Genomic DNA, 25,274 nt, shown 5'->3' on the forward strand with positions numbered 1-25,274 from the left:
GGTTTAGTCTATGACACTTTTATGCTGAAACACCAGTGCACTTGTGGGAACACAAATAACCATCCAGAACATGCAGGAAGAATACAGAGTGTCTGGTCTAGGCTTCAGGAAACAGGGCTACTCAACAAGTGTGAGGTAAGAAAGCAGGGAAAGGGATAACTGCGACTCAAAAGCATTCCAAAAATTCTAGAGCCAAATACAGTTTCAAAGGAATGAGTGAATAAAAGAGGATTGTTTCAACTGGCAAACTTGTGAGCAATGATCCTGCAGTAAGCGTTGCGAACACAGAATAATTTTTCTGTCTGCTTTCTCAAAGTTCAGTTTTCTTAAGTTTTTTTTAAATACATCAGTCCTGGATAAGGATCTTAAATATGCACATTCATTAAAGTAATTGCAAGCTCTATGAAATACAATCGGAAAGAGGGCCCTGTTGTGAAATTGTGACCTGGATTATATTTGAAACACCTCTTAGAGGTCAAGAATCTCAGAAGTGATTAGTTTGGAAATATGGACTTGTACCTGAAAAGGTGTGAAACTTGCAACAGCAAAGTGCAGTGATATCTAATCCACACCTTAATGCTTCATGTTATTGTGTTTTGCATTAGTTTAAGAATTAACAACACACTTTGGGCATGTGGTTTTTTTTTAATGACCTTTTGCACCTCCTCTGGAAAGGACTAATGTTACTGTTCATAGGCCAAAAATGCTTCTTCTCCAGAAACTTTTAAGTAGTTTCTATATTTTAGGATGTGCTAACGACATGGAATGTCAGCTTATTTAGAAGTGGCAACCTGTGAAATTCTCTAAGATTTCCACCTATTATCCGATCCTGAGTATTTGAAAATCCTTTGTGTGCATTGTAATGAGAAATAGGTTTGATCAAGTGTATGCGCAAGCAAAAAGTTGGTGCTTGTACACCAAGAATGGAATTTTTCCTGTTGGTTATTTTAGGATCATAAGTCATCAAACTTCCCAGCCAATTAATTTGAGACCATAACAGCTCAACCAACTTGGCAGTTCTGTAAACTGTAACACATTTGTTAGCTTATCTGCTGATTTACTCACAATTGTCGATCGATATCAAGAAAGTTTACAACCATCTTCCAAGATTTTTGTGTGTTATTTTACAAGGTTGGGTTCAATTGCAGCAAATCCCAAATTCAAGCCAGATACACAAAGTTCACAAAGCTACAGATGTATTCAGTTATAAAAACAAAAATAAGTTGCTAACTAAAACAAGGTGAAGTCCAATTTGTAGCAAATATCTAATGTTTAAAAAGCTTTCAATTTCACACCTCAGGATCTCTTGCCTCTTGTTCCCAGTCCTAAACCGATAACATTAGACATCGTCTTTGATCTGGAGGTTTCTTCCAAAAGTTGCATGCTTCAACTCCACCACATATGCTTGGGGTTTCTCAACTCTACCACATATGCTTGGGGTTTAAATGTGTCAAAACCCAGCAGCTGCCATAATGGAAGCTGGCGCCTCTGGAATAATATGTAGTCCAGAGTACCCGACAAAAACTTTGTCACATCCTAAACCTGGACTTTTTGCTGCATGATTTGAATCTTCATTTAAAAGAACTGTCAGATAACAAAATTGACTGATGGCACCTTATTTGCCCTGTGTTAATGTAGGGGTCACGCAACAATGTTGGGTCTTGAATACAAAATAATGCAGCTTTTGCGTTGTATTCATTAAAAACCAAAGGAGAACAGGGTGTGGCACAAGTGGTTAGAACAATGTGCCCTTTCATCTCTGGAACCTGGATTTCAAGTCAGCTCAAAGTGTCTTGCAGAGATCATTGAAATTTATTGTGGGAAATTCAGTTGACACATAAAAGACCAGAGTACAAATTTGGGCCTACAGATGTGTATAGTTGATGGTAATATAGTAATATTGCTTAATGAATCCATTTGAACTTGTGGGAAATGAGAAAACATTCTTGTGCAATACAAGGTGCTCTTTACAGATGGGATTTTGAACACTTGCCATTGTAATATTAGGAAACCTATAATGTATCCAAGCATTTCTGTTATTGCTGCCTCTGTATGATAGGTTTTATTCCTCAGCTTCAGCAATCCATTTTAATAAATACATACAGATGCATATACAATTAGAAGTTGTTGCTTTCATGCTTAGTGAAAAGAAACATTCATTACTATCCTTGAATCTTTAGTTGGTTTTGGACTACTTGGAGTAAATATTTGATCAAAGCGTAGACTCAGTGTAGTAAACTTATTCTGTTAGTTTAAATATTTGTCTATTTTGCATTATATTTCTTGGTAACATATGCCTGAGTCATTTTTAGTTTGTTCATTCTTTCTTATTCTGAGGAAAAAACTGTGGTCCAGATAACTGTGCACAGATGATAAAGGAACAGTTGTAACTTTATCTGTATAATGTGTCTATGCTCACCAATGTGATATCTCTCTCATGTATTTTATTTTTGTGCATGAATAAAATACTATTAAAAAAAAATTTGGGAAATGCAGAGCATAAAAGTTTGTAGAGAGAAGCCAACCAGATGTGTAGGTGCAATTGGCAATGCTTTTTTTCAAAGTTTTTATTTTGCATTCTGTCGGTTAATAAATTCTATCAATGCGATTTTAGTCTACTTTTTAATAAAACTTGTTCTATCCTTTAATGAATCACGTGTTCTATTTTGCAACTATTGACACTCAGTTTCTATACCCTTCTACGAAGGGCATCATCCAACAACTTTGAAATATAATTAATGTTGTGCTCACAGCGTTTCATCTCCTCAGAATCACAACTTTAACAGTGCATTATAGATTCAGTTTCCTCATTTGAGAATCATGGTTTGTATTACATTGTAAAATGCCATGGAGATTTAAAGATTGTAATCCTATCAAATGAGGGAGGAATCTCTCTCACTTGTAAACCCATCAGTCTGCAGTTATACCGTGATCATCAGCCCTAACTTCCTCAACAGAACTGTGCAATGAGCTCTCATGATTCAAATTACATCAACATTTCAAAACCAAATTATTTGGGGATTTGTCTCAGTAGACACACAGCTGTTTTAATTGCTATAAGGGAGATGAGGTGTGGCATTAACAGCTTGCAAAGTATGTTTATTGGGTGGCATAGTGGCACAGTGGTTAGCTCTGCTGCCTCACAGTGCCAAGGACATGGGTTCGATTCCTGGCTTGGGTCACTGATTGTGTGGAGTTTACACGTTGTCCCTGTGTCTGAGTGGGTTTCCTCCGGGAGCTCCAGGTTCCTCCCGCTGTCCAAAGATGTGCGGGTTAGGTGTATTGGTCATGCTAAACTGCCCCTTAGTGTCAGGGGAATTAGGGCAAATGCATCAGGTTAAGGGGATAGGGTCTGGATGGGTTTGTGGTCAGTGCAGACTCGATGGGCCTAATGGCCTCCTCATGCATTGTAGGATTCTTTGATTCTTGAATGTAATTGACGCTGATGAACAAGATTCAAAAAAACGAACTCAGGCAACAATTAAATAGCACTTGAGGATTGAAGGTGTAACCCAGATTTGGAACTTTTAATGTCAGTGTAAAGGCTGCTTGCTTAGTTATTATGGGGAGTCTATATATGCTAGCAAGTAATCATCAGAGATTTGAGTATTTATGCTCTATATACTTGAAATTTATACATATTTATGAATGTATCTGAATATTATTTTTAGGAAACTGGGTTAGCACAGAGACTGCTTCAGCACATTCCTCATTGTTGTTTCCCAGGCAGGAAATTTCTGATGTGTGCCACCTAAGTAATTAACCCTTTGAGTACTGAATGTTCTGAACAGTATTTAAATCTTCACGCTTTCAGGTGTCTGCAAACTTTTGTTTAAAGCATTTGCAGTGGTGAATATTATAAAGGTCAGGAATCAGTAAGAAGACACATTAATTTAAATATTCATGGAATAAATATCTGAAATCCGTAGTTTAGCCCGACATTTTTATTTTGGCGGAGAAATGCTGCTGCAGTCCTCAAAGGGTTAAATGTACTGTACTTACTTTTGCAGCGAATCCGGGGTAGAAAAGCAACTTTGGATGAAATTCAAACAGTGCATTCAGAACACCACACATTGTTATATGGCACCAGCCCTCTGAACAGACAGAAGCTGGACAGTAAGAAGTTGCTAGGTATGTGGTTGCCGGTCCATAATTTGCATTGATTCTCAAACGTCCAAAGAAGAAACAGACCTTTACAGCAAGCGAATCTCGTTTTGACTGGCAATGTTAGAATTCTGTTTGCATCATGAAAATCTGTTTCTATATTATATTCAGTTGCTGATTTGGAGGAATTAAATTCCTATCTGGTGTGTCGTGCAGGCTGAGAATGTAATGTAATTAACTTGCTAAATTCTTGACGATAAATACTTCGAACATTTTAATTCAAGTACTTGAAAATTGCAATTAAATAAACCTAAATAATAGTTAAGTGAGTGTTAGTGAAGGATTTTCTACTGTCTTTCCAAAGAAATAAAAATATACTCAGCTTTTCACCATTATGTTGGCATGTTTATTTAGGTCCTATCACACAGAAGATGTATGCACTGCTACCCTGTGGTGGACTTGGGGTGAGTTCTACCAAGCACAGTTTCTTGCTTTTTTTAAACATTTTATTTGATTTGGTGTATTTGATATAAATTCATGCTACCTTGTACCTCTTGTGTTCTGTTTATTGTCCTCTGTTGGTAACTTTGGGAGTTGCTGGTTAATAATAAAATATTTGATGCTATAATTGATACCTTCCAGAGATATGTGCTGTAGAGTTACAGAGTAACTGTAGTGTGTACAGAGTTAGAGTGCTTCATTTAACTATTTCCAAAGGAGCAATTCAGGATGAGGATTGCATTGCTGATGGATTTGCCACGTTCTTTAGCTTTTTTTGATTTTGGCCTTTTAAATGGCATTTGGGGTTCTTGTCAGTGAATAAACTTACAGGATGCCTGATACACAGCATAGAATTATGCCAATCTTGTTAGGATAATCTTTTGAAGCATTTGTGTCAACATCATAAAGTTACACAAAATTGCGTTTTGCCAGTTTTGTTTTCACATGCAGTTATAAATAGGTCAGTTCTGCATTTGTACTTACTGTGTTTAACATTCAATTATTTTGAACATAGCTTTGACTGTAATAAGCCAAGCATATGGAACATTTTAAGTCCATACAAAGTGATTTCAACTGCAAGCCATTGAATAACTGCAACGCAAAGCTATCTAAATCAAATTTAACCATTATGAAGGAATGTTTTATAAAGTACCCAAGCAATTCAGTTGTTGACTGAAAGTTTTATAAGATTTGGGGTCACAGCAAATTTCCTGGTTCCTGGTGTGACTGTGATTGTATCTGAGATGTTCAAGTGTGGTGGGATGGCAGAAGAGTGTCATCAAGGTTTACATGGAACAACCTTGTCAACAAGTAGGCATCCTTTTATATTCCCAGAAGGGTGGAATATTTGAGTTTTGCAAGATGAAAGCAGAGTGGCATCTGCCAACATTACTGGCACAGATCTGCATAATCCTTCTGCATTGATCACATAGATATTAGTTAGGTAATCTCCCTTCCTATTAATGAACTCTTGAGGATGGTGTTAATGTGCCTTAATTGTTACTTGGATTCAGTCTATGATGCCTAGGGCAAGAGGGAATCACTTCTTGATTTGACTGATGGTGCCCATGGCAGCGGTGATATAGTGATTAGCCTTGGCCAAGAAGACATTCAGGCCCTGCTTAATGCAGAAACACTGCAGACTGGCAGATAAGGGTAATGTCTCTAATAGCAGTCTGGAAACTACCTACAACAAAACAAATTTCAAAGCAGTAGTGACCTTGACAACGACTGGCAAAGCATGGCAATGGCTGTGGCCAACTGACAACAGATTCATTTGAGACTCCTCAGATACTGAAACAGTCCATGTCCAAATGCAGGGAAACCTGGACAATATCCAGGCTTGGGATGACAAGTGGCAAGTAACATCTGTGCTACACAAGGGCCAGGTAATGACTAGAGAGAGTCTAACCATCAGCCCTTGGCATTCTGTGGCATTACCAATGCTGACTACCCCAACATCAACATCCTAGGTATTACCATTGACCAGAAACTGAACTGGACTGGCCATATAAATACTATGGCTACAAGAGCAGGTCAAAGGCTAGAAATCCACTTTCCTAGTAATTGACTTTCTAACCCCTCGAAGCTTATCCACCATCTACAAGGCACAAGTCAGGAGTACAATGAAATAGTCTCGTCTTGCTTGCATGAGTACAGCTCGAATAACATTCAAGAAGCTTGACACCATCCACAACAAAGCAGCCCACTGGATCAGCATCCCTTCCACAAACATTCACTCCCTCCTCCACAATGGGAGTGGTGTGTACCACCTACAAGATGCACTGCAGGAATGCACAAAGACTACTTAGGTAGCACCTTCCAAACCCATAACAACTACTAGCTAGAAGGACAAGGCAGCAGACACAGGGGAACACCAGCACCTGGAAATTCTCCTCTATGTCACTCAACATTCTGACTTGGAAATATATTGCCATTTCTTAACTGTCACTGGGTCTAACTTCTAGAACTCCGTTCCTAACAGCACTCTGGGTATATCTATATGTATCATGTATCAGCAATAGTCATCCAGAGGTGACGCAATGATTAGCAGTGCTCTTCACAGTGCCAGGGACTAGGGTTCAATTCCAGACTTGGGTGACTGTGGAGTTTGCACGTTCTCCCGTGTCTGCATGGGTTTCCTCCGGATGCCCCTGTTTCCCCTCTCAGCCCAAAGATGTGCTGGTTAGGTGGATTGACCATGCTCAATTGACGCTTAATGTCCAAAGATGTGTATGTTATGTGGATTAGCCATTATAAAAATGCATGGGATTATGGGGATAGGTTAAAGGTGGGGAGGGGGTGGTGGGGGGGGGGGGAAGAGAGAGTAGGGGGGGAGAGGGAGTGACCTGAGTAAGATGCTCTTTTGGAGAGTTGGAGTAGATTCAATGGGCCGAATGGCCGCCTCCTGCACTGTAGGAATTCTGTGCAATTGCAGCCTTCTGATGCATGCTTCTGAGATATTGAGGAAAGTGAATTTTAGCCTACAGCACTCTGCACTGAGGTACATTTTTATTACAAATCCACCTGCTGCTTGTCCTAGTTGTTTAATTAGCTGAAAGCTTAATTAGAATATAAAAGGAAAATAAACGAACAGAATGAAGCAATCTCCAAGATGAAAAATGCCATGAAAATACACAAAGCACAATAGAATCCAGATCCCTATAGATCTTAATAGCTGCAACTAAATATGCTTCAGTAACACTTGCAGTAAATGAATGAGTCATTTGTGAAGCCAGTCTTGCATTTTGCTCAACACAGTGGATGCCAGGCAGATCTTGTAATTTGCCTGGTTAAGATTAAGTTGGGCTGCTAACAACACCACAAGCCCAAGATTTTCAAGCATACATCCAAGGCACTTCAGCTAGCTAGAGGAAGTTGGGAGTTAAAATCAGGGACAGTGAAATTCCTCTCATCTGTTTTGATATCAGTGAGTCAACTGATCCCTTAATGTTTGAACACTAAAATTCACTGACATTTGGACCCACTGTGCGCAAACTGACTGTATATGTAAACTTGCATTTGCAGCTACAAAATGGCATGGGTCTGGGAGAATAATACGGTCAGGGTTGACAACTCAACAAATAGTGTTGTCAAATTGGATAGTTGCATTTATACTGCAGCTACAATTCTTTGGCAGGACCAAGAGAATACTTTGGAGCACTGAAACGGCAAAGGAAAATATGACAGATGGTCCATCTAAGCTTTCTCAATCAGTTATGATGCTTCATGCATCATGCCAAGGGACTCCTTACCCACTAGGTGCCATGTAGTCTGCTGGTAGAGGTGAAATAAAGGATCAAAAATCCAAAACCAATCGCCTCAGAGGGTGGAAATTTGGTTAATTTCTCTGAAATCTCTCTAGGTGATCAAAGTCAATTCAGGAAACAAAACTGAGGATGACTTCTTATTTACCGCTTAGCACTTAGGTGATGCATATTTGCAATTCGTTATAATGTGGAACACTATATTAGGAAAAAAACAATTGTTTTAGGATACCTTTTCTTGTGTGTGAGGAGTTCATAATATGGATATAAACCAAATTTATACACCAAAGGTCAGGCTCTTGCTGGTCCAAGAGCATTGTTCTTGGATATTTATCTTTAGTTGCTGTGCTGGTTTCCTTGTGGTTTGTCAACCAAGGCAGTTGTGACATTTTTGCCAGTTTGCATGCTCAGAGTATTGACTTTATGAAGATAAAATGTTTGTGCATGGCATGGCAAAAGGTGATGGTATCTCCTCAGAATTAGACTGCTGCCACTGGGGCATTGCCTGAGCTGTTGTATTGCGACAGGCAGTAGCTAGCCAAACCAAATTTTTTTTTTAAAGTCTCATATGCCATTTATCTTTAGGAGAAAATGAGCAACTCATCTTGATGTGGCCACGAACTATGGGAACAACATGAAAACATTTAAATGATGTCAGGAGACGCAACTGAATCAAATTATTTGCTCAGGCTGTTTGCCATTTGACTGTACTCCAGATCCTGCTGAGTAGGTAATACGCAGCAGACCCACTATCACTTTGCTCATATAAATCCAACATTCAAAATCAGGTTCTAAATTTACTTAATATTATATCGCCAAAATGAGATGATTTTGTTTTTAATTGTGTGGAAAATGATTTACCCTACCAAGTAAAGAATTTTATTTCATGCCTGCATTTTGCATTTTAATTACATATGAATGGCCTGCAACTCTTTCCCTGCCACCACCACAGCTAATACATATTTAGAGGAGTATATCCCGAATTTAACTTGGTTTTTATTTTGTACTGTAGTTTGGAGCTTAGCAAAACTATTGACTGACGTTATTTATTCTGACCTCCATGTCTTCTCCCTTTATTTCATCCACAGTCCACATTCAAACCCTTCTCATAACAGCAATTTGAATAAAAAACAATTGAGAATTAGTCCTTTCACAACAAATAGTATCTGATACCTACTTTTACCAATTGTCAAAATAGAAAAGTCTACAAATTGTATTTCACAAATAGCACATGCTTAAATTTCAGAAATAAATAAGAACAGCTAAATGTTTTGTCCGTACCTAAAAAGGATTATTTTGTGATGAAAACAAGTGCGAAAATTATAATTCAACCATTTTACTAAAACTTAAAAAAAAACTAACTTTAAGATACTAAAATTAAAAATAAGCATACTAATCTTGTTCAGCCCTAAAATCTATTTCATGTTAATTAAAATAATCTTCTAAAAGGCACGTTAACTTGTATGTCACATCGTAGAAAATTGGATTTTTTTAACCAGTTAAAATGGTTTTCACCAGCTACCGACATCAGAGGTCATAAAAATGTTTTCTTTCCCTTTAATCAGAACTATCTTCAATTTCCTTTGCTACCCAGGCAGAAATTGGTAACAGACTAGTGATCAGTTCTGTGACTGTGAAACTGATTGTCACACCTCATCATATGCCAAATTATCAGATTTTAAAGCTGTTGCAACACTGAGAAAAGCTGTATTTCTATTTTAATGATGTACTCTCTACGATAAGTACACATATGCAGAATATTAAATTTGTGAATGACATAGGTGACAAAAGTCATTGATAAACCAGCTAAAATTCAGCATAAAATACGATATTGTAAGCACTGAATTGTTCCAAGTATAACAAAGGCATTAATGTTCCCCAAATAATTTAGATGTGACTGGATAGTTACACTTCCACATCTCCTTTAAATCAAGTTGCTTTTGAAGTTATCTGACATTAACTTCCAGCTCAGCAAAAAAATCCATAAGATACATTTGCTGTGGAAAAGACTTACTGGTGTCATTTGCTGCATTTAGCATAGTGTCAACAGCAACAGAGAACTTGGTAACTATTTTCTTTTAGAACTTCACACTCAGGCTTGCAGTGCAAACTAAAACTGAGCAAGGAAAGAAATGACAAAAACAAATCAGACTAGAACTGGAAGATAAGGTTATACAGAGTTGGAGAGATGCAAAAGACAAGACAGAGGGAGGTTAAAGGTAGACAGAATAAGTGTGGTTTTTAAAAGGAAAATCCTAAATAAAGACATTTAAATTAACATTTAAAATTATTTTTTCTTATTGTATTATCTGCGATAAGTAAATTATTTATTTGCATTTTTGTCAGGAATGTTGCACTTCACCTGCGTTGAAAGTAGGACAACAAGGTTGGAAATACACAGCAGGTGCCTCATCACTTCAGAGTAAAAATATAGTATTATAAGTGCAGAATTGTTCCATGTACAACAAATGTTGCAAAGTAATTTAAATGTAGGTGTTTAGTTGCTTTTCCACATTTCCTTTAAATCAAGTTGTTTATAAAGCTGTTTAACTTTCACCTCAGCAAGGAATCCATAGTTAAAGCATGCAGTAGAGAAGGAGAAGAGTACTGTTGTCATCTGCTATTTTAAGCATGGTGTCAACAGCAACAGAATTCTGAATTCTTAATTTGACTTTTCCCTTTTCACACGCTGTGTATTTCCTATCTTTAGTTTTTATTTCAAATTCCCAGCTGACAGTTTTTTGCCATATAAAATTGTCTAGCACTCGCATGCGATTAATTACACGTTTTTATTGGTAGCATTGCTGTTGAATTTTACGGATTATACACTCTTTTTAAATCCATTTGTAGATTAGGCTCAACGACAAATGGTGCTTTCTTTAGTACAAATAGTTCTCATGGCTAGATAACCCCACAGTGTTTTTGTTCGCAAAATTGAAGGGTTCACTATAATGACTGAGCATTATAATTAAACAAACATAAATCATACTTAATTCAAATTAGATTTTGAGATAATAGTTTTATTGAATTGATTAGAAAACATTCAACATTTTATTTCACGTTGCTTGCACACCAGCCCTTCACTCACCAGCATTACCTGATCCAAAGCCAACCTCCAACATTAGCACAGGGCATACATTGTAGCTTCAGTTGTGTTGTCCAGAAATGACTAAATAGCGATGGGATGGAGATAACTTCCTTTTGAGGAAAGTAAACAAAGCACAATTACGAATAGTGCTCAGCAAATTTAGTTAGAACATTGTTTACCAGAAGTAACAGCTATTTCACAAAAGCAGTTCCTAATGATGCAGCTTCAAACATATGAAACAGATTATTTTGATTTTAAACCACATCACTTGCAGAGTTTCTCAGCTGAAAAATTGTGATGAATCTGTAGGACATCTGGGATGCAAACCATGAACCCATTGCATGGGGCTTTGAAAGCCTTGAGGCTTTAGCACTTAGATATCTGCCAAGACATGAATAAAACTTTTAAAGTAGTTAAAATAATATAAAGTAATATAAATCTGGTATTTGGATTTTTTTGGCATGATTTTCAAAACTTCCTTAGAATGTGTTGCATGAAGCCTCCAGCTGAGCTAGGCAACATAATAGACCAAACAAACTAGATGGATTCAAATATGGTTTCAAATGATTTTGTTTTCTTGAAATGTATCTCTTTTGTGATCTCTCTCACTTTGTACTATACAAATTGGAGAGGTCTCTTTCTAAATTTCAAGCTGCAGAAGATGAGTCAAGTACAGTGCAATTCACTGACGTGCAGGATATTAACCTGAATCTAATTCCTCTGTCAACAGCGCCACCTTACCATAACTGAATTAATAGGTTAGATTCATAATATCCAAACCCTCTCTTGCCTTGCACTCAGAAATTATTTATTTAGTCCTCACTGAAAGTAAAAGACAACAATTAATCCTAATTCAAGCCCTCATTACTACGATTCGGATATGCTAAGAAACATGCTAAATTACATGAGGCATTTGCACATTCTGATTTCACAATGATATAGCCTCAGGTTGTGTTCTAAAATTATACTGAATGTTTGCCAGTTTGCCAGTTTCATTACTTCACTATTGGTCATGAACAAATAATGAAATCGGATGACGGCAACAGAAATGCATTCAACATACCTAAAAGGGAAACTGCCACTTGCCTAAGTATGTAAGTTTTAAGTCTTTATCCATCTGTTGCACTCATAGTACAAATGATCAAAAGAGGATATTGTAGGGACCCTGGGAGGCAGACATTAAAAATTCTGTGCTGTTTTCTCCTCACTCCGCCTCTATATAATGCACATAGTCTAGACCCACTTGCACCCTTTCCCTTCAAGTTATTCCTTCAATTTATTTCCTTTCAATTTATTTTGCAGAATTTATGGACTCTGCTTCAACTGTGGTTTATCACAGAGAATCCAATACTCCAACCAGCTTCTTAGGGGGGAAAAAAGATCAAATCTACTTTTTCTTTTCTTACACTGAACTTAAACATATCCCTTCTTGAGCTTCTTGCTTACTATTGGAATTGGTTAGAGTTTATTTTATAAGGTTTTGTAACATTTCTGTTAGGTTATATCTGATCATCTTTAGTGAAAAACGTCCCAACATCATAATGGATTTGCACTGTAACATTTCCATTACTTTTCTGTCACTCATAGAATGGGGTGTCCAAAACTGCAGCACTACTCCAACTATGGCCTACTAAGGTCCAACATTACCTCCTTTCTTTTATATTCAGTTTTCACTTCAGTGATCTGTATATTGGAAATAAAGATCCCTCTGCTGTAAAACTTACTTTAAAACCTTACCTTTTAAAGTGTCTTTTTTCACTTTGTTAACTTTCAAGGTTTATTACTTCACATTTTTCTGTATTAAATTGCATCTGCCATCTAATTGCTCATTGTGTTAGACTATCTATAAACTTCAGCAATTTTTTACAATCACGACTCCAATCTTAGCAACATTGGTAAATTTCAGTGTTCTTCTCATGCAATTTCTATGTCCATTTCCTTTACATATCAGTTCCTTGTGGAGCACTATTCCTTTGGGCTTTGATGGCACAGTGGTTATATTATTGGACTAACAATTTACAGGCCTGGACTGATGGTGTGAAGTCATGGATTCAAATCCTGGCACGATAGCCGAGGAATTTGATTTTCCATTTGCTTAGGCCAGCACTGAACCAGAGACCTTGCTTGCTTTCATGTAGTTGACTTAATGATAGTTCCATGAGTAAGTACCCCTAAAAGGGTCTGAGGCTTTTTTTAAAACTCATTTCTGTCTTGCAGTATATTTTTGCTATTAACTGCATTTACTGTTGCAATGTAGGATCCATTTTGCATCTATCCATATTCTCTATATTCTGGGGTGGAAAATTCCAAAGATTCACAACTCTCCCAGGTGAGAAGTTCCTCCTCATCAGTTCTAAATAATCAACTCTTCATCCCATGGCCATAACTCCTAGTTTTAGACACTCCAGCCTGGAGTCCGAGTTTCTCAACTTGCACACACAAGGTAGCACAAGCAGCCACGAGATAAATAATCAATTTATTCACAAACCTCTAAATGAAGAGGTTTCTTCTCACACCAATCCTAAATGTCTTACCTCTCGTCCTGAGACCGTGGTCACTTGTTTGAGACACCCCAAGCCAGCAGAAGTCCACTATAGCAAGCCTTCCCAAGAATTTTGGATGTTTCTGTGAGTTTGCCTCTCATTCTTCTTTGTCCAGAGAAGAAAGACCTATTCAACTCCATCTCTACTCAAGACAATATTCACACACAGGAATCAAACCCAGAAGAAAGATGGCAAGCTAGGAAAATAAGCAAACCCCAGATTTGGAATGCCAGTAGCCACTTTATTTGTCTCTCCAGGCATGAGCACAGTAGTGGCTCTGCAGGTTGCAGATCAGCATGGAACTAGTCGCAAATCTAAGCAATCAATTAAACTACACCTGCACTTTAGCATCTGCCAGAATTGTCTGCTCCCTCTTTTTTTTTGTTTTTGCTGATTGGTTTTACTAAATATGCACTGCTGTCCTCTCAGGAGACTGCTTTTGAATCCAAACCTATCTAATATGGATTCAGGTGTGCTGCTTCTTTTCTTGCCCAGAAATTGTTTCCTACCACCACAGTTATTATGCCCCAAATGGTCTTCAGAAGGCAAAACTATTCATTTTAAATATTCCCAGGCTTTTTAAAAGTCTAAAATATGTTTCCCCCATATGTAGCCACTTATCTTTAAATATTTATATCCCTTTAAAGTTCCTTCGTGGGGAGATGGAGGCAAAGTTGTAGGGTGGTAAATTGCACAAGTCTGCATTTTAAGGGCTGCTTGCTCTTGCAGTCCCATCCCTATTCTCCCTTGATGAGCTTCCATAACCACTAATGATAGATGCAGTGAATTCATAGTTTAATTAGGCATCAGGATAAACCTTGTTCAAACTCTTGTCTAGTGGCCAAGCTCCAGGAGTTGATGCTATTCCAGCTGAGGCCTATAAGCCTGGAGGCCAATGTCTGGTCATAAACCTCAATGAACTCTTGCAGTCTATGTGGGAGCAAGGAAACATCCCACAATAATACAAAGATGCCGCTAATGGCCACCTATAGGAGTGGAAATGAATTCCCCAGCCTTGTGACAATCATAGAGGAATCTCTCACTTTTGTGTCACCGGAAAAATCTTTGCCAGAGTCTTTCTGAACCACTTAATCTAACGTCTCGACCAGGATTTGCTGCCAGAGAGTCAGTTTGGTTTCTAAGAAGGCCAGGGAACCACTGATAATGTTTGCAGTTAGACAATTCCCAGAGAACATGGCCTTTGCACCACATTTGTTGGCTGGATCAAGGATTTGACGGCCAATTGTGAGAGAAATTCAACTGCCTGTAAAATTTATCATAATGGTTTGACAGTTCCATGACAGCATGCTCCCAAATGTCCTGGGTGCTGGTGAGTCTTCTGACCCATTCCTTGTCGCCACCAGAGTTAAACAAGATGCATCCTCACTCATTCTGAGATGACCTCAGGCAAAGACTATACTCTCCAAGGACAATTTTCACGATTTCCTGTTTGCCAATGACTGTATGCTAGCTTTCAGTTCAGTGCTGGACATGCAACGTCGCATGGACTTCTCCCAATGCATGAGACAACTTCAATCTTATCAGCACAAAGCAAATTGAAGTAGTGTACCGGCAGGGCATTTTATATACCATATGATACCTCACCAGACTCCCTGAGAGAACTTTAACACTCCCAAATTGCAGGAGAGCATTGGGAAAGGGGTTAAATAAGTAAATATGTGAAATTCAATCCCAATTCACTAATGATGTGGAGATGCTGGTGTTGGACTAGGATGGGCACAGTAAGAAGTCTCTCAACACCAGGTTAAAATCCAACAGGTTTATTTGGAATCACGTGCTTTCGGAGCCTGCTCCTTCCTCAGCCAAGTGGAGGACAGGTTCCACTCACCTGATGAAGGAGCAGTATTTCGAAAGCTCGCAGTTCCAAATAAACCTGTGGACGTTAACCTAGTGTTGTGAGAGTTCTTACTGTGCCAGTTCACTAAACAACTTAGCTCTAGTTTATCCACAAGTTTAGGGGCGTTTGAGTAACCTGCTCTGTAATTCTATGTTAACAACACTCCATTTCTCAGATTTTGGGAGTTATTGAATTTAAGAAGTACCAATTTGGATTTCCCAGGGCTCAAATCACTTCTTTTTCATTCATATCCAAAAAAAAGTTAGTGTGAAAAGGCAAGCATACAATCCCTATAAACCAAAAGTTGATCTTTCAATCGATCTTTTTGTAATTGTAATATGTGCTCAAATACCTCAGAACCCACCATACACCATCGATTTTTCCAACCAGTAATGAAAAGATTATATTTTCAAGTGTATTAAGACTGTACAGAAGCAAAATAACCAACAGCAGATTTAAATCGATGATGATACTTCACTTTGCGTTATTCCATCTGTTTAAAAAACTTCCAAAGCCTTTGCAGCTCTCTGCTATAATGTTGGACCAGACATCAAAATGAATCTCTTTTTGGTGCTGTAATTTGAACATGTGGCTTCCAAACACCAACAGCTGTCATGTATATTGCCAGTAAATAATCCCTATAAAAATTGAAAGAAGGCACAATGATAGGAAATAACTCACATACTATCTTAATCACAAGCAACACTCTACATCTGCTTTATCCAGGCGATGCTAATTATGACACACATATGAATAGCTTATGAAAAATATGAATTAGCAGAAAGAGGCGATTCAGCCCCTCTAGACTGTTCAACCATTCAGTAAGATCATGGCTGATTGGAATGTGCCTCAACTCCACTTTCCTGTCTTCACGTGTCTCCATAACACCTGACTCCCTGGTCAATCAAAAATCTAACTCTGCCTTGAATATATTCAATGACCCCCGCTTTCTGAGGAAGCACAATCCACAGCCTAATGACCCTCAGAGAGAAAAGATTTCTCTTTGTCTCTGTCCTAAGTGGGAGACTTCTTACTTTTAATCCATGCCTCCTTAGTTCTCATTTTGCAAATAAATGGAAGCACTGTCTCAGCATCCATCCTGCCAAGTCCACTCAAGATCTTAATAAAAATAGAAAATGCTGGAAAACTCAGCAAGTCTGGCAGCATCTGTGGAGTGAGAAACAGAGTTAACGGTTCAAGGCCAATTTGATTCTTCATAAAATCAAAGAATCCCTGCAGTGCGGAAGGAGGCCATTTGGACTATTAAGTCTGCACCGACTCCAAAGGCTTCCAGAACCCCAGTAACCTATGTATCTTGGGACACCAAGGGGCAATTTTAGCATGGCCAATCAACCTAACTTGCACGTCTTTGGAGTATGGGAAGAAACCAGAGCATCCAGACGAAACTTGTGCAGACACGGGCAGAATGTGCAAACTTCACACAGACAGTCACCCAAGACCAGAATTGAATCCAAGTTGCTGGTACTGTGCAGCAGCAGTGTTAACCATTGTGCCACCATGCAGCCTTTATTTGGGACTGAAGAGCAGTAGGAATGTAATGGGGTTTAAGCTGTTGAAAAAGTGGGAAGGGGCAAGTGGAGCAAAAGTGAAGATCAGGGATAGGTTAGAGAGTGGGGAGTTTAAATTACAAAGATGTCGAAGAACTTGGGTCAATGGTAGTTGTAATGATAGTATTAAAGACAGAAAGCATAGGTCCAGAGTAGATGTTAATAATAGAATAAAGGTCAGCGCCGTCTGAAAGCAAAAGCATAAGAAACATAGAATTCGGCCCATCGAGTCTGCACCAACCACAACTCCACGTAGGCCCTATCCCTGTAACCTCATGCATTTATCCTAGCTAGTCCCCTTGATACTAAGGGGCAACTTAGCATGGTTAGTCCACCTAACCTGCACATCTCCGGACTGTGGAAAGAAACAGGAACACCCAGAAGAAACTGTGGCGCTGTGATGCAGCGTGCTAATCCCTGTGCATCTGCATCACAGCGCCAGAGACCCAGGTTCTGGTTGTTGTTCTTTATATGGCTGTGGTGGCTAATCTCACACAAACTTAGGTGATCACAAAATAATGCTGATTTTACATGTTTGTAAAATGTTTTTTGTTTACCAATGTAAGATGTAGGCTAGAGAAAAAAAAACACAGGGTAGTTGTACTTCTCTTTCTGATATATATTCAAATTGGACCCACCTCCACCAGTAATTTCTCCACAGTGTGAAACCACTTTCTTCCCCTTTTTCTGTTGTTTCCTCTTTATTTTTCATGTTTTCTTCACCGCACTAAATATGAATCCTGTGCCATGGATCAATTTCTGATCAAGAGACCTGGGCACCAATTTAATCAGAAACCTTAAGAGTATCACTTTATAGTGGATAGTTGGTGGTTCAGGCCAACAACACATCTCATGAGGATTTCTTCCCCCTCCACTTTAAAGCAATGCTTCAGTTTGTCCCTAACGGGCTACATCTGAAATTAACTATCTTTAAAAATTGAGATTCAGGATGCACCAAAGTTGAACCAATATTGGCATCTTCCTATCCAACAGTACAGTTCACTGTCTCACAATTTCAATGGATAAATTACTTGTATTTTCCAGGCAATATTGAAGTGTGTTTGGGTTCATTCACTCTTACAAATTTGTATTTACACACATTTATACTGACACCAAATTTGACAGGAATAATTATTTTTGTATTTAAAATTATATAGTATTTAATTTGAGCTGTCTTTCTTTAATTTGTAAATATCAGTCAAAAGTAAAAATAATAATGTGCTGTGTGCATGAAAATGTCAAATAAGAAAAGCAACTAGTTTAAAATGTAAATTAGATACATACCCTGGAATTTTGTCCCATTCATCTTCAGGAGAACGCAAGAACTTTGGAGATATTTCCTTGGGAAATTGGAGAATTAGGTGGCGTTCATTAGGCAGTAGCTTATGGAAGTAGTTGATGACTTTTTCTTGTTTCTTGCTTTATATTCTAACAAATTAAAAGCTTGATGATTTATCTCTACACGCTGGAACAAGTTGTATTTTATCAGGCAGGTTTATAATAGGTTAACCAAAAATTGTTCAGCATTCTGAAATGTCATAGACATACTTGTAAAATTTATCTGAATTTGATGTTTATAACTAATGTGTTGTTGATAGATGTTGAGTGATTTAAACTAGGAACAAATCTCCCTTGTTCATGGATCATCCTATGGACCAAAAGCTTCTCACCACAAGTGACTATTATCATTATTTTAAAAAATTATAATTTTTAGTGTGAAGGAAGTGCCAAGTAATAATTTAAAGGAAAACACAAAGGGGATGATTTTACCAAAAAAAGGCCTAAGTGCCAAACGAGTGTGAAGACAAGAGAGAATCGTGTCCACATTTTGGGCGAGTTCCTAGATATGATCTTATCCAACTTGGAGACAAAAAAGAGGCAAAGTTTGATTCTCGCCAGTAGGGGGAGTGGACAGAGTCAGTTCTTGCCAGAAAGTCAGCTGCTGACTGCTAGAGGGCGCCATTGTGCATGCGCCAATCCCCCAGTGCACTAACTGTTTGCAAGAGTACAGCACTGGGAGATATCTCACTCCCCCAACCCCCTGTGGACATCATACCCCACTCCCCCTGATCACACCGGCTCCACAGTGCAGGTAGTATCATGAGAGAGGGAAACCTGGCACAATGCCAGTTTTTCACCTCTTTTGCGATCCCACTGGTTTACCGCAGGATGAGCCGGTAATATCGTCCCCTCCCCCAAAAACTTTCTTGAGACAAATTATGCCAATTTTCCTTTCCTACTACTGTTCCATCAGAGTTGATTCACCTTGATTTACCCTAATATTGAAAAGTAGTTTGATATTTGTGCACATTAATAGAACAAAAACATTTTGAGATTAAAATATCACATCAGTTGCAGCTATACCTTACTATGTTATAATTGCTATGAAGCGATGAATGAATCAGCACTTCTGTGTGATGAATTTCAGCTTCCTATCAAGAAGACACAGAATAGATATTAGGGTCCATACATTTGAAAGAAGACACATTCCTTCCAGTTACTCCAGGTATTGAGTCTTGGGCTGCATTATGCAGGAGCTGGCATGGCACCAAGCAGATCAGCTAAAAATAATGAAGAATCAGGCTGCTGTTAACATTGTATTCAGTAGTTGGTTTGGATTAGGTCCATTTACATGGAACCAACAATAGGACTGTTGTTTGGATATGATAGGATATGGTGAGTGAACATGAGTTCAGGGGTCTGTGTAAGGAGAGATGGGACACAAGCCAAGAGTAGCAGTGGTGGGACATCAGCTTGGGTGCATCAGAGGATGGGGCAGGCAGTGGTGGTGATCCCTTTCCTTACTATGGGTTGAGAGGGATACTCTTTTTCTGCTCATTCTACCTTTAGGTTAGCTTTTTGTTGCAGGTGATACCTAGAGTTAGTTTCCTTGTGTACAGCCCCCGATGCCAGTAACTGCCTCAGCAAATCAGTCTTGGAGAGGGAATAGGCCTGGACCTTTTCAGCTGTTGACATAGGTGGAATCTGCTGGTCTCACCAATGGTGCGCCCCACTGCAGATTTCCCCATGTGGCAAAATTCCATTGATTGCAGTGGCAGTAGAAGATCCCACCCCTGACAAATGCCTACCACAACAAGAAATACACTACAGAGGCCAGGGAATTCCCCCCAGGTTTTTGTTTACATAGTTGCCCTTACTCATCTGGCAGTCAGTGTACCTCCAGCTAGAAATGTGTACTTGCTTCCTGCCTGCCATATTGAGGACTTAATTACTAGTTCTAGTGGCGCCTGAAAAATGTCTTTTGTGCAGCCCAATTTCTAGCTCTAAGAAAAGGGTATTTGGTGAGAAATCTAATAAAAGCCGTGCTGGAAAAAGTCAGCTAGTCTGGCAGCATCTGTGGAGAAAGAAACAAGAGTTAACAATTCGAGTCCAATATGAAACTTCTTTGGAACTGAAGAGAGGTAGAAATATGATGGGTATTATGCTGTTGAGGAAGGGGAGGAGGGGAGGTCAGGTGGAAAAAAGGAAGATAGGTTAGAGGGCAAAGGAGATTAAATACCAAAGATGTCATGGAACAAAATGCAAAGGGAGTGGTAATGGCTGTGGTAAAGAAAGTATTGGTCCCAAGTAAGTGTTAATAGCAGAAATAAAAGCCAGTGCTGTCTGAAAAAAAAACAAGATACCAAATGGTACAGGGGGTGTGGTGGGGAAGGGGATGGGGGGAATAAATATTCAAAAGGAAGGATAGAGTTCATGGTCTGAAGTTGTTGAACTCAATTTGAATCCAAAAGTTAGTCAGATGTGTACTCGGAAGATAAAGTGCTGTTCCTGAAGCTTGAACTGGGCTTCACTGGGACATTGCAACAGGAATGTGAGCATGAGAACAAGATAGTAAATTGAAATGGCAAGCAACCGCAATCCCCCTGCCACTTCCCTTCCTCCCCAAACAGCTTCTATATTCAAGCAAATTATTTCCTTGCTCACAATGTAGTCTCCTGTACATTGGGAAGATTGCTTTATGGAACATATCCTGGTTTCTGGCCCACTAATCCGTCAGATTTAAAGTTGTCATCAAATCTTCATGGCCTTGCCCCCTTCCTATCTCTGTTGCATCTGCCATGTTAATTGTGCAACAGTTGGGTGTTTAATTGTTTTCAGGTAGTGGTAATTAATTGGGAAACCTGCGAATGGAATGCTGGCCTTTATAGCGAGGGGGATAGAATATAAAAGCAGGGAGGTCTTGCTGCAACTGTACAGGGCACTGGTGAGGCCGCAGCTGGAGTACTGTGTGCAGTTTTGGTTGCCGCACTTACGCAAGGATATTTTGGCCTTGGAGAGAGTGCAGAGGAGGTTCACTAGGCTGATACCGGAGATGAGGGGGTTGGACTATGAAGAGAGACTTAAATAGACTGGGTCTGTACTCATTGGAGTTTAGAAGGATGAGGGCGGATCTTATAGAGACGTATAAGATAAAGGGATGGATAGGGTAGAGGTAGAGAGATTCTGTCCGCTTAGAAAGGATAGCAGGGCTAGAGGGCACAGCCTCAAGATAAGTTTAGATCGGAGTTGAGGAGGAACTTCTTCACTCAAAGGGTGGTGAATATCTGGAATTCTCTGCCCGTTGAAGTGGTGGAGGCTACCGTGCTAAATATATTTAAGTCACGGGTAGATAGGTTTTTGACAGACAACGGAATTAAGGGTTATGGGGAGAGAGCGGGAAAGTGGAACTGATCCACTTCGGATCAGCCATGATCTTATTGAATGGCCGGGCAGGCTCGAAGGGCTAGATGGCCTACTCCTGCTCCTATTTCTTATGTTCTTATGTATAGGAGCAGTCTGAAACTGTGACTATTGAGATTTTGGAAGTGCATGGTTATAAGAACATAAGAAATAGGAGCAGGAGTAGGCCATCTAGCCCCTCGAGCCTGCCCCGCCATTCAATAAGATCATGGCTGATCTGTCGTGTCTCAGTTCCACATTCCCGCCCTCTCCCCATAACCCTTAATCCCCTTGCCTATCAAAAACCTATCAACCCGCGTCTTAAAAATATTTAGCGAGGCAGCCTCCACCACTTCAACGGGCAGAGAATTCCAGAGATTCACCACCCTTTGAGTGAAGAAGTTCCTCCTCAACTCTGTTCTAAACTGCCCCCCTTTATCTTGAGGCTGTGCCCTCTAGTCCTACTGTCCTTTCTGAGCGGGATGATGTGGTTATGATGTGTATCTTTCTAATTGAAAGTGTATGGTGTGTAACAGCTCCAGCTCTATCTTTCACTGCATGCACACAAGGCCTACGATCCTCCAGAACTTGACATTTCTTCAATTCTAGCATCTCCCACTCCCCTTAGGTAACCCTTTAGTTATGCATCCTGACATCATCTTTGTCCCTGCATCAATGGTTAGCTGATAAAGCATCTGTGAAGTTTTCCTGCACCAAAGGGGCTATATAAATGCTGTAGTTATTTTAGATGAACAAATTGCACTGAATTGACAATTATATTACTTGTTAAGTGGCATCTTGGAAAGTAAGATTTCTTTCCTCTTTGCAGGTGGACAGTGACACTGTGTGGAATGAAATGCATTCCTCTAGTGCTGTTCGCATGGCTGTTGGCTGCGTCGTTGAACTCTCATTCAAGGTGGCTGCAGGGGAGCTCAAGGTGAGACCAAGAACATTGCACCTATTACAAGAATCTGGCACGTTATTGGAAATTCACAGATTGTAAAAGCTGAATAGCGTATTCCATGTATCCATATATAAATATTAGAGCTTCCAGCAGGTGTAGTTTATAGCTGCAAAGCTCTAGGGTTTTTTTTTAACTTTGCTTTCCAACATAATTTATTGAAAAATCAGGTTTCCCCTCTGAAAATGTTTTCAATCAGCCTCCAATTGAAGGGTTGCTTAGACAAATTACTTCTTTCCGCGAGCACCAAAAAGTGTGGAGAATGTCCCAAGGTGGCTTGAAAATTTTTTTGCCCCCCCCCCCCCCCCCCCCTATTGTTTGCTGTTGGCAACTGTATATCTTAATGCCCCAGGTATTGTAAGGAATTCGCGATGTGGAGGGAAATATTGATATAAGCATGCACTCCATTGTTTAATAGCTCCCTACACTAATGCCCAGTGTCAATGCACCATCCCATTTATGGCTAATTTTACAGCAAGTATAAACATTGCAGAAAAATACCATAAAATGGGACAATCATTTCACAAAATTTTAAGTACATCAGGCATTTTTTCATCTCGATATATGCTGGCTGAACTCAAGAACTGCTGAGCTTGAATCCCATTGGATATTAAATAACATGATTTCACTGTTTAATTCTAAGCAGGGGAACACATAATTTTGTTATAATAATATAATTAAATAAAACTTTTCAAGAAAAGACCTAAATTGGCATTGTTGGGAACACCAGGAACAATGCCCCAACTCCAGTGAAGTGGGCACCTCCCAGGCAGTAGCAGTGTTTCCCTGTTCACCTCCAGCTTGACACTGTTGTTCAGCATGGTGGTCACGATTGGGCAATTAGCATATTTGTTACTCCAGTATGGTGCAAAATGAGTTAGTTGGCATTGCCCATGTACAGGGCTTCCTAAATATTTCAACCTCCCAAGAGTACAGAAGGAACCCCCTGAGAAACATTCTTAGAGCCAAACCACAAAAATTATTGTTTTCACACATAGGTACAGACATATAAATATCTGTTTTACAGAAGTATTTTCTATTTCCTACACATATATGTTTAATATAATTATGAAGTTCTCGTATTAAAAAATGTACACAAGTTTTATCTCTTTGTCATCCCTAATGGGAGGAGTGTTGCTGCTCCATTGATTCAAACAGGGAAAGTGCTTCTGGAACACTGGATTCTTATATTGGATACACACATACACTCCCACCTGTCTCCCCAGACACACAGGCCGCAGCTTAGCGACTGCATTAGCTGCGGGCCTATATCCCGTAATGATGGCTAAATTTCATAAGAGGCCAAAAACGCATTTGCACCGGCGAGATTTTCGAACATGATCTTCCCAACCCCTTTCCTATGGCACAGTTAGTTCAGGCCCAGGAAGGGCATGAGCCTATTATCAGTATGTAGCATATAATCTGGGAATGCACAGGTAAGTATAGTCCCCAGGTGGTACAGGACATGTCCGCTAATGCCATCCTGACTCCCTGGGGAGCCCTTTTGAGGAGATTCCTCGAATGGGGAGGGTGCACTTCCCGATGCCTGTGAGTGGTGGGCTGAGTCCGAGGCCTGTGAGAGGGGAGAGTGTCCCAATGCTTATGTGGTTGGGGGTTGGGGAGAGGATCGCCTTAACGCTTGCGGGTTCGGGATGGGGGAATGGTTATCGCCCTGATACATGAGGGGTTTCTTCCATGTCCATGTGGAGATGTTTATAGTCAGGTACAGATTGGGGTGCCCTTTAAATATGGCAACCCGATCTCTGTGGAGGCAGCCTTGCTGGCTGAGGGACCCCATTCTGCTAGATTGACAATGTAAATCAGGCCCCAAATTCTCTGTGCATAGAGTGCCTCAAAATCTGGAATGAAACCTTGGCTGTACATCTGGAGAAATACATGCAGATTTCAGACTGAACCTATAACTCATTCAAATTGGGAAAATTCAATGCACAGAATTGGACACTCACAGATACATAGATTCACTCTACCCTCTCTTTCTCTCTCTGGCTCACTCATACACACCTCTTTCACGCCCACAGTCCTTCTTTCTTGTGCATACTCATTCACATCTCTCGCATATAAGCAAACTCTCCATCTCTCTCATGAACGCTCTCCATCTGTTTCTCATGCGCGTGCACACATACACTCGCTTGTCTCTCACAGGTGTGTACTCGCCTCTCTCATTCACACACACACCAGCACTCATCTCTCTATCACATGCACGCACTTGTCTCTCTCTGACACGCACTCGTCTCTCACACGCACTCGTCTCTCACACGCACATGCACTTGTCTCTCTCACACACAAGCGCACTCGCCACACACACACACAAAAGCACTCATCTCGCTCTCTCCCTCACACACACTCATCTGTCACATACGCACGAGCACTCGTCTCTCGCGCACGAGCACTCGTCTCTCGCACACACGCAAGTACTCGCCCCTCATTTCTCTCACATGCACACAGTCTCTCTCTCATGCACGCACACATCTCTCACACACACATACACACTTGTCTTTCCGAGACTTGGCTACAAGAGCAGGTTGGAGACTGGGAATTCTGTGGCAAGTAATTCCCTGACTTTGAAAGTCTGTCCACTATCTAATTCCAGAGTTTGATTGAATTATCTCTATTTGTCTGGTTGAGTGTAACTCCAGTAAAAAGTCTGACAACACCAGGTTTTAGTCTAACCGATTTATTTGATA

The 25,274-nt window shown here is 39.7% G+C and overlaps 1 protein-coding gene across 13 annotated transcripts in view; it reads left to right on the plus strand.

Moving 5' to 3' along the window:
• Positions 1-25,274, plus strand: part of hdac5 (histone deacetylase 5) — a 303,715-nt gene that overhangs the window by 259,901 nt on the left and 18,540 nt on the right. For all 13 annotated transcript variants that reach the window (XM_080213636.1, XM_080213634.1, XM_080213639.1 and 10 more), the window contains 4 exons: positions 2-135; positions 4,011-4,131; positions 4,519-4,568; positions 22,438-22,545. In XM_080213636.1, coding sequence (XP_080069762.1) covers positions 2-135; positions 4,011-4,131; positions 4,519-4,568; positions 22,438-22,545 — 413 coding nt within the window. The remainder of the gene's footprint in view (position 1; positions 136-4,010; positions 4,132-4,518; positions 4,569-22,437; positions 22,546-25,274) is intronic.

This window comes from Carcharhinus amblyrhynchos, chromosome 27 (assembly GCF_965287045.1).
Source record: "Carcharhinus amblyrhynchos chromosome 27, sCarAmb.v2.hapA, whole genome shotgun sequence".
Lineage (NCBI taxonomy): Eukaryota > Metazoa > Chordata > Chondrichthyes > Carcharhiniformes > Carcharhinidae > Carcharhinus > Carcharhinus amblyrhynchos.